Below are 10,879 nucleotides of genomic sequence, written 5' to 3'. Positions count from 1 at the left end.
CTGCAACATTTAAGAGGCATTTGGATGGGTATATGAATAGGAAGGGTTTGGAGGGATATGGGCCGGGTGCTGGCACGTGGGTATAGATTGGGTTGGGATATCTGGTCGGCATGGACAGGTTGGACCGAAGGGTCTGTTTCCATGCTGTACATCTCTATGACTCTAAGCACAAGGACAAAAGACAGGAAATCAGCAGCATTCTGAACTCTACCCTTCCTGTGATTTTGTTAGGGGCCAATCGGTTTCCCAGGGAAGTCTGGGCCACCTGGACCCCCAGGACCTTCTGGTGAAAAGGTAAGTGCATTCTGATGCAACCTGCATGTGATGATCTGAGCAATGTTAGGTTTTTATTGGGTAGGGATGTATAAAGTGCCAATCAACCATGAAAATGTGTGGCCGAACAGGGCTGCATTTACCTTTGCTCCAAAGCTGTACTACAGCATATACCTATGTGAAGCTTTGTAGCCAACCTTTGCAGCTCAACGAGATCCTACTCTCCTATGAGAAGCTTGAGAAAAGAAGCCATGATCAACAAGGTGCTGTAATGGTCTCTGTCCCCAAGCAGGAATGTGGAATGAACACACATCGATTGTCGCTCTCATTGATGAAAATCACATCACACCAGGTTATAGTCCAACAGATATATTTGAAAGCACAAGATTTCAGAGCTGTGCTCCTTCCTCAGGTAGCTAATGGGGCAGGATATATAGGACACAGAATTTATACATAAAAGATCAAAAGTGTCATACAACTGATATGATGTATTCGACAAACCTAGATGGCTGTTAAGTTTTTAAACACTTAAAATGGGGATGCAGGTTTCAATTGATTAATATGCCTTCGAAAGATATATAAAACCAACATACATGGATGTTCTATCATACCAGGCAATGGGAACCTATCTGGCTTTGACGAGGGCATCTTGAAACCCATTGTACAGGGCACCCCCAGTAATAGTGAAAGGATGCTTGTCAGACTGGAGGCCTGTGACTAGTGGAGTGCCTCAGGATTCGGTGCTGGGCCCCTTGCTGTTTGTTATCTATATCAATGATTTGGATGAGAATGTACAAGGCATGATTTGTAAGTTTGCAGATGACACTAAAATAGGAGGTAGCATGGACAGTGAGGAAGGTTATCAGAAATTGCAGCAGGACCTTGATCAGCTGGGGAAGTGGGCTGAGAAATGGCAAATGGATTTTAATAAAGATAAGTGTGAGGTGTTGTATTTTGGAAATAAAACCTGGAGATTCATGGTGTATAGTAGGACCTTAAGGAGTGTAGTGGAACAGAGGGACCTTGGAGTTCAGGTGCACGGTTCTCTGAAAGTGGAGTCACAGGTAGACAGGGCAGTGAAGGAGGCTTTTGGCACACTGGCCTTCATCAGTCAGGGCATTGAGTATAGAAGTTGGGAAGTTATGTTGTAGTTGTACAGGACGTCCGTGAGGCCACACCTGAAGTACTGTGTTCAGTTTTGGTCACTTTGGAAGGATGTTATTAAACTAGAAAGAGTGCAGAAGAAATTTACAAGAATGTTGCCAGGACTCAGGGGCCTGTGTTATAGGGAGAGATTGGACAAACTGAGACATTTTTCTTTAGAGTGTAGGAGACTGAGAGGGGATCTTGTAGAAGTGTATAAGATCGTATGATGGTGAACGCACTCAGTCTTTTTCTCAGGATTGAAGAATTGAGGACTAGTGGGCACCAGTTTAAGGTTAAAGGGGCAAGAATAAAAGGGAACCTGAGGGGCAACTCTTTTACACAGAGGGTGATACACGTATGGAATGAGCTGCCAGTGGAAGTGGTTGAGGTGGATACATTAGCAACATTTAAAACACATTTGAACGAATATATGAATAGGAAAAGTTTAGAAGGATATGGGCTAAGTGAGGAAAATGGGGTTAGCATTGAGGAACATTTTGGTTTGCACACACCAGATTGGGCCAAACGGCCTGTCTCTGTGCTGTCGGATTCTATGACCTCAGGTTATCACAAGGCAGGGACTTGAAAGAAATTCGGGGATTTACATATTAATCAATTGAAGTCTGCATTTCCATTCTAAGTGATTAAATACTTAACAGTCATCTAGGTTTTTCTAATACATCGCATCATTTGTATGATACTTTGATCTTTTACTTATAAATTCTGTGTTTGATGTACCCTACCCCAGTAGCGCCCTGAGGAAGGAGCAGGGCTCCGAAAGCTTGTATTTTCAAATAAACCTGTTGGACTATAACCTAGTGTCGCGTGATTTTCAACTTTGTCCACCCCAGTCCAACACCAGCACCTCCACATCATCATTCATTGGTATCATTGCACAGAGAAAAGCAGAAAAGCAGAACTGCAGGAGCAAGTGGGGGATGGGTGGCAAGACCAAAGGCCAGAGGGCAGAACAAGGCCAGGAATGGTGGAACCCCAGAAGGGAGCAATGGGGAAAACCTACTGAGTTGTAGAAGAGTTCAGAATAGAAAGCTGAAAAGGATCAGCCATGGGATAAGACAGTCTCACTGCAGTGACTGAGTTAATGGACAGAAAAACATGACCCAGCATTTTGTACGTATCCAGAAAGGCTCTTACACAGAATGGAACATTTTGTTTTCCTTTCACCAAATCACCATGATATTTTTCCAACTACTAGCCATTACCAGTAAATCGCTCGTGTTACCAATTAAATACTTACATGCAAAATCCATTACTGGCAAAGCAAATGATCAAAAGTGAGGGAGCGATAGAGAAAGCAGGAAAGGGGTAAAGTCAAACTGGAGTTGGAGGGGGTGAAATAAAGTCTGTTTCAGTGACGCTGCCCATCACTCTTTATTTGACCTAGGTTTCTTACTTATCAGTGCTTTGTTACAAAAGATATGACCTTTAGCAGTCAATATGGCCATCCCTTGTGAGCTGTTTGTCAGAATCAGATTAGTTACAGTATCAGTCAGATCAGCCATGGTCTTCAGAAATGGCAGAGCAAGCTGAAGGGGCCGAATGGCCTCCATTGCTCCTTCATAAGTAGAATGTGAACAACAGAATGAAGAACCCATCTCCAACAAGTGTGGTCCAGTGTGAACTCCCTGCGAGCTGTGTGGAAAAGGCTGTGGTGAGTTGTGCCTTACACGTTGGTCAATGGTCTTCAGTTTAACTGAGGAAAGGTTTGATGACTGGCCTAAGTCTGGTATGAGAAAGGAGCAACTGGAGGGGCTGGGCTTTTTTTTAATCATATAATCCTAGAGTATGAAAGCCAGCCATTTGGCCCATCAAGTCCACACCAACCCTCCAAAGGGTAGCCCAGCCCTGTAACCTTGTTTTCCCCATGGCTAATCCACATAGCCTGCACATCCCTGGAAACTATGGGGAAACTTTACCATGGCCAAACCACCTAACCTGCACATCTTTGGATTGTGGAAAGAAACCAGAGCTCCCGGAGGAAGAAACCCACGCGGACACAGGCAGGATGTGCAAACTCCACACAGGCATTCGCCAGAGAGTGGGATCGAACCTGAGTCCCTGGCATTGTGAGGCTGCAGGGCTAACCACTGAGCCACCATGAGAGAAAGTGAGGACTGCAGATGCTAAAGATCAGGGTTGAAAAGTGGTGGAGCTAGAAGAGCACAGCAGGTCAGGCAGCATCCGAGGAGTAGGAGAATCGACATTTCGGGCATCAGCCCTTCATCAGGAATGAGCCACCATGCGATTGCTGTAAGTAGGGAGTCCACCTACCAATGAGTGGCCTATGTTTCTGTTCTGTGTTACAGGGCAATGATGGGAGTGTGGGTCCAGTCGGACCAACTGGCCCTCCAGGCAGAACTGGACCTCCAGGACAACAGGTGAGTGCTATTCCCGCTGGCCCCTTTTTTTTGTGCTGGCCTTTATAACAGAGATATGGTGTACAAAAACTCAGAAGCTCCACTGAACTTTCCTAAATCACTGCTTAGTTCACAGCTTGGGAGGTTGCATCAAGATGAGGATATCAGAGTTTAGGAAGGATGCTGAGGCCTTGGAAGGGGGTGGAGAGATGTTGATTGGAATCGGACCAGGGGTGTAGATCTTCAGAAATGCGGTGAGACTGGAAAATTTGGATTTGTCCTGTGGAATTCTGTGCCACAGAAATTGGTTGGAGCCAGAACATGCAATGTTTCCAAGGAGTTAGATACAGCTCATTGGACCAAAGGGATCAAAGCATATGGGGAGAAAGTGGGAACAGAGTCTGATATGGATGATCAGCCATATCTTATTGCAAAGGGCTGGATAACCGACTCCTGCTTCTATTGTCTATGTTTCTCCTTCTGAGTGGAGAGAGTTAAGGGGAGATTTTGTGGAAGTGTTCAAAATAGTGAATGATTTTGTCAGAGTAAACCAGAAAGCACAGACTGAAGATCGTGAATGAGAAAACCAGGAGGGTTAATGGCTTTAATTCAAATATCAAAGTGATCTGGAATGCACTGTGCTACCTGAAAGGTTGCTTGTTGCAAGTTTAATGATAACTTCCAAAAAGAAATTAGACAAACCCTCAAAAAGATGAAGCTTTGCAGAACTTTGGTGGAGATACAGAGAAATGAAATAAATTGGATAGGCACAGGTATAGTGGAGTAAAAACAATGACTGCAGATGCTGGAAACCAGATTCTGGATCAGTGGTGCTGGAAGAGCACAGCAATTCAGGCAGCATCCAACGAGCAGCGAAATCGACATTTCGGGCAAAAGCCCTTCATCAATGGTCTTGTTTATGCCATATCATTGTGTGATCTTAACTTAACAAAGGTTACTGATGGTCAGTGACTTGATTTGAATCCCTTGATATTGTTCAGGTCAGGAAGAGTTTGTCCATCCAGAGATCAAAGAACAGATTTGGGGTTCTCCTGATCAGTCCCTGAAACTCAGTGGAAAGCTGTGTTAGCACAGTTTCTCCTTCAGGTTTTTAACATCACATGCAACTGGACCCATGGATATTTTAATTCTAGATTTTATCCAAAGCTAAAACAAATGACAGAAATTCGGTGTCTCAATCCAAATATTCATCCAGACGATCTCAATGATGAGGGCTGGGAGTGCGGGGTAAGGCTGGATTTTATTAGCTGCCCACTTGCAGGAAAACAAGGGGCAGAATCTGTAATTTAGGGCATTGTGCCATGCACACTGCGCATGCCCTCATTACCACATCACTAGCAGCAGCAGAGGCAGTGACTGGGCCAATTGAGGCCCTTCACTCGGCTTTGCCCCTGCCATAGGAGAGGCCTGTACCCACTGTGCAGCCAGCAGGTTTGTAAATGCTCAGCGAAAGGAGGGGCAGTGTTTCCTTTCTAGATCCCCGATCAGAGAGCTCCACCTCCCCCAGAGTTTACCCACCCCCACGTCTACCTCCTCCCCATTGCTTTAAACAGTGTGCCCCTACCAGGCCTAGCAGCTAGCCCTAGTGAGTTTCTGCACTTACCTGGGTGCCAGGGCATCCTAACCCTAACCCTAACCCTCACCCTATCATATTCTTTTCCGGGTCTCCTGCCATACCAGCAGTTTGCCTACTGTTCCTGATGGTGCCTCTGAATGGTTAGCAATTCCGTGAGGCTTTCACCTGGACAGGGACAGTTGTCTCAGCTCATAACAGCTCATTTTCTAAACTGGGCTCCTAATGAAGCGTTATAACCTCACTCTGGCATTTTTGCGAATTTACATCCTGTTTTAACGTTTTGTTTTGAAAATGCTGGTATCTGTAAAAGTTGGTGGTCGGTCACCTCAGGTGCAGACTGATACCAACAGCATGGGGTCAGTTTGTGCACCAGCTGAAGTTACCATGAAGGACTCTGCTTCTAAACCTCTCCCCTCGCCTGAGCTGTGGTGCCCCTCAGGTTCAACCACCGTCGGTTGTCTGTCTCAAAAAAGACTGCAGCCCTACAGTCCAGAGCCAAGAACAAAGAACAATACAGTACTGGAACAGGCCTTTTGGCCCTCCAAGTCTGCGCCCTTCTGTACTAAAACTGTTTTCACTTACAGGACTCATATCCCCCTATTCCCTTCCTATTCATGTGTTTGTCCAGATATTTCTCGAATGCTGCTATTGTTTCTGCTCCTCCAGCAGCGCATTCCAACCACTACCACCCTTTGTGTGAATAACCTGCCTCGCACAGCTCCTTTCAAATGACCCTTTCCATACTTTGAACCTGTGTCCCCAAGTAATTGACCCCTCGACACTGGGGAAAAGCCTCAAAACTTCCATTCTATCCATGCCATTCACAATCTTACAAAGTTCTTTCCGGTCGCCCCTCAACCTCCTGCGATTCAGTGAAAACAAACCCAGTCTACCCAACCTTTCTTCACAGCTGAAATCCTCTATACCAGGCAACACCATGGTAAAATTGTATTGTACCCACTCCAAAGCATCCACCACACTACCCCACTCCTTCTGGTAGTTTTGTGACCAGAACTATATGCAATATTCCAAGTGTGGCCTAATTAAAGTTCTATAAAGCTGCAGCATAACTATCATTATACTCAGTGCCCCTTCTGATGAAGGGAAGCATGCCTGAGACCATTTGTACAACCTTATCTACCTGCGCTGCCAGCTTCAGTGATGTGTGGAACTGTTCACCCAGATCCCTCAGCAAATCAATTTTCCTAAGGGTACTGCCATTCACTACATAGTTTCCACCCGTACTTGACCCTCCAAAATGCATCAAATGCAATAGGACTGTGACACCTTGACTGTTAAATGTGACCATGAAGTGTCAGATTGTTGTAAAAACTCAACTGAATCACAACATCCTCAGTCTGCTGTATGTCTGACTTCAATCCTATCCCTTCTATAGGCACTCTGTTGCTTCAAACCCAAAACAAGGCCCACCATCATTAGGGATGGTGTACAAATGCTTATCAAGTATCAGCATCAAGTTACCCAGGTCTGGGTCATGAGTAATTAAATGCAGTGTATAACCCCTAACTTGAAACCATCCTTCAATTTGCCAGTTTGATATTTTGACCATATCAAAATGTTATACAGTCTCCACTACCCTTTTGAAATTAAAATTCTGCAGATGCTAGAAATCTAAAGCAAACACAGAGAATGCTGGAGAAACTCAGCAGGTCTGACAGCATCTGTGGAAAGAGAAAAATAGTGTTAGTGTTTGAGTCTGGTATGACTCTTCTTTCAATTCTTTTTATTGTCTCCATGTTGTCAATCTAATCCTAACCCTAACCTCTAATTAGATTCACATCATTTCCGATTCATGTTGCACAGGAAGCCTTCGGCCCACCAGTTTGGGCCATATAAACAAAGACCTGATTTGAAAGGTCAACTTCCAATCCACAGCCTGACCAAAATCTTAACCATGTCACCACCTCATCGGAAAGGCCAGTCAAAGACTGCATCAAAGCTAAAACATAAATGTCTGGTAAAATGCCAGATCCAGGTTTTTGTACCAGTCTATGGAAGCCACAGCTGCAATCTGGTTATAAAATCACATAAGATTCACGTTCACAATAATGTTTGGTGATTTAATATGTTTCATGGACGGGTTGGACCAAAGGGTCTGTTTCCGTGCTGTACATCTCTATGACTCTATGACTTTTACCTCACAATTTTACAGTGACTATTGAAACCGAAGCATTTTGTTGTTGGAGCATGAGATTGTGGAAATGTTAACTAGACTGGGCTTGAGTGGGCAGTGGGACAGTAGAGGTAAAAACGAGGATTGGAAACCTGAGTCTTGATTAGAGTGGTGCTGGAAAAGCACAGCAGGTCAGGCAGGAAAATCGATGTTTCGGGCAAAAGCTCTTCATCAGGAATAGAGGATAGTAGAGCCTAATGGGTTGGCTGATTTGTTCCTGCATTGCTGTAGCACTTTCCTGACACATGTTGTGTTTGTTCTTTCTGCAGGGTCCTCCAGGAGTAGAAGGTCTGGATGGGAAGGAAGGGAAGCCAGGCCCACGGGTAGGACATTAGCCACATGTCCAAAGTGTGTTGCTCCTCTTGGGCAGGGGCAGAGTCACTGATGGTGTTTGTTTTGTGTTGCAGGGTGAGACTGGTCCACCTGGACCCCCAGGGCTCAGGGGACTACACGTAAGTAGTTGTACTATCCTGCTTTTGTTTCTGATCATGCAAATAATTATAAGTCCTTAACTACCTCGAATGATGTTGGAAATTAAAGGATTAAAAGGACGATTTGCATGAATTTGATTTGTACTTCATGGAATTCATAGCATTGAGACACGATGCAATCAAGATTTTTTTCAAATAATCTGAAGATTTGCCGAGGTCAGTGAAGAGAAACTAGTTTGTCAAATGAAAGAACCCAGAGCAAGGGGGAAGACCCTTCACAATACAGCTACGGAACCAGGCCTGAAGTGAGGAAGCATTTCCTCACACAAGGAGGAGTGGAACATTGGAATTCTGTCCGCCGAAAGCTAACGGAAGCTGTCAGACCATTTAGACCTTTCAAAAATAGGATTGATTAAGTTTTGTGTGGAAGAGGATTACGATGCTAAAGGAACAGTTTATGTAATTCTTTAAAGCCAAGAGGTCTTCTAACTGGTTTCCTTCTTTTTACAGGGATTTAAAGGAAAATCTGGCCTTCCAGGTCAACCTGGACAGAGAGTAGGTATCTGCGAGTGAGCATTGTAGGATTTGTGTATCCATTTATGTTCAAGGATAATGGAGTCCTAATATGTGTTTGAGTCTGGAGATAGTATAGGTGTATGTAGGTATGATTCTAGGGTTGGAGGGGCATGATCACGAGATAGAATCAGGAATGATGTTTTGCTGAGAAGGCTTGAGGAGATAAGAGGCAATGTTAATATTCCAGAACCTTAAAGGAAGCTGAAAACACATTCTAGATTGTTACCTGAGTGACAGAGAAATAATCTGTTGAGGGGTTCAGTGTGTGGCAAAGGGCTACAGTGGAAGGCAGGGCTTCATTACATGAACCACTGGTATCAGGATTGGGCAAAGGACAGCATGACATTCAGGAAAGGGTCATGTCAGAAACGCCAAGGAACGGAGCAGTGTATTTGAGTAAAAATAAGCAGAATGTGTCAGGAAAATATGGAGTAACAAAGATAACAGATAATTAGTGATTAAGGGCATGATAAAGAGAAAATTGGAAGAAATCAAAGTTCAAGGTGTTGTATCTGAATGCAAGAAGTGCTCATGATAAATTAAAAGCTTGGGTAGACGTGAATAGGCTGGATTAAATAGCCTTCACAGAAACAAGGCCAGAATTTAATCACCTTTGACACTCTTCTGCCATGGGAACAAACTGCATGTCCCTGTGTAAACCCCAGATAGGCCACGAGGTGTCGAGCCTCCTGCAAAGCAGCCAGGTGTGTGTTCAGAATGGCTGATAGGTTCCTGAGACAGGAGGCCCAATCAGAAGGCCCAAAGCTTGCTGGTGGCTGGCAGTCTGAGTGGGAGAACATTCCCACAGCAGCAACTTCTTATTCCCACAAAGATGCCAAGGTGGCCCTGATCAGCTACCCACCACAGAAGTAAGAGCAGAGAGAGATCTTTTGAACATTGAGTCTGCTACACCATTCAATGAGATTGTGGCTGATCTGATAATCTCTAATTTCATTTTCCTGCCTTTTCCCCATAATCTTTGATTCCCTTACTGATAAAAATCTGACCGCCTCAGCCTTGAGTATACTCAATGACCCAGCTACAACAGCCTTCTGTGGTAAAGAATTTCACAGATTCGCTGTCCTCGGGGGAAAGAGATTCCTCTTCATCTTTGGCCTAATTGTTTCAATTAGGTTTTCTCTCATTCTTCTAAACTCCAATGAGTACAAACCCAACCTACTCAACCTCTCCCAAGACAATCCTTCCATACCTGGTATCAGCCCAGTGACCTTTCTCTGGATTGCTCCCGATGCCAGTATGTTTTTCCAAAAGTGTTCATATTATCCCAGGGGTGGTCTATCCAGTGCCTTGTATAGTATGGTAAAACCTCCTTATTTTTGTATTCCATTCCCTTTAAAATAAAGGCCAACATTCCATTTGCCTCAGCTATTGTAACTGAACTTGATGTGATTTATCCATAAGGACCCCCAAACTCTTCTGTGTAGCATCTTTGCGCAGACTTTCCCCATTGACATAATTACTCACTCCTCCATTCTTCCTGCCAAATCTCACATTGAATTCCATCTGCCAAGTTCTTGCTCACTCATGTAACTTGTCCATATGCTAATGAAGACTGTTTGTTTGTGTCAGCCTCGCCACTTGCCTTCCCACCTGTTTTTGTGTTGCCCACAAACTTGATGAGATTACATTTATTTCGTTCATCCACGTCATTAATACAGGTAGTTCCTCTGAAACACAATGGTTGCATTCTCGTGCAACCCCGCATTATAGAAAAATCATACTTTAGAAACAGCGCTTAAAGTGTCGGCAGTGTAATCGTGTTGCAGCCAACACACATTTTAAAAGTTTGTACTTTAGAAACTATAGTTTAGAAACAATTTGTCAATCGTGTTACAGCAAATTCACGTTAACGAAACACGTGTTACAGCAGAATGACCTGTATGTATTGTAAATAATTGCCCAACACTGATTCCTATGGCACTCTTCTAGTTAGAGGTTGTCATCCTGAAAATGTCCCTCTCATTCCACTTCTATTAGTTATAGCTATCAGTTAGTCCTTCCTCTGTCCCATGCTAATATACTACCCTGACACTAATTAAGTACCATAACAGGCAGTTCCTTATCAAGTGCCTTCTTTAAGTCTAAATACATTACATCCACCGCTTTGTCTTTCTCTACTCTGCTTGTTACCTCCTCAGAGTATTCTGATAAATCTGTTGAGCACGATTTCCCTTTCATGAAGTCATACTGACTCTGCTTGATGACATTATGTGTTTCAAAATGCTTTGCTATTACATCGTTTGTAATAGATTCTGACATTTCT

The 10,879-nt window shown here is 43.9% G+C and overlaps 1 protein-coding gene across 1 annotated transcript in view; it reads left to right on the top strand.

The window, feature by feature from the left end:
• Positions 1 to 10,879, top strand: part of col16a1 (collagen, type XVI, alpha 1) — a 357,671-nt gene that overhangs the window by 312,518 nt on the left and 34,274 nt on the right. The window contains exons 54-58 of the mRNA XM_043717133.1: positions 232 to 294; positions 3,747 to 3,818; positions 7,858 to 7,911; positions 7,996 to 8,040; positions 8,530 to 8,574. Of these exons, the coding sequence (XP_043573068.1) occupies positions 232 to 294; positions 3,747 to 3,818; positions 7,858 to 7,911; positions 7,996 to 8,040; positions 8,530 to 8,574 (279 nt within the window). The remainder of the gene's footprint in view (positions 1 to 231; positions 295 to 3,746; positions 3,819 to 7,857; positions 7,912 to 7,995; positions 8,041 to 8,529; positions 8,575 to 10,879) is intronic.

The sequence above is a fragment of the Chiloscyllium plagiosum genome, chromosome 27 (assembly GCF_004010195.1).
Source record: "Chiloscyllium plagiosum isolate BGI_BamShark_2017 chromosome 27, ASM401019v2, whole genome shotgun sequence".
Classification (NCBI taxonomy): Eukaryota; Metazoa; Chordata; class Chondrichthyes; order Orectolobiformes; family Hemiscylliidae; genus Chiloscyllium; species Chiloscyllium plagiosum.
The sequence above is the reverse complement of the archived record's forward strand: the minus strand, read 5'-3'. Positions and strand labels throughout refer to the sequence as shown.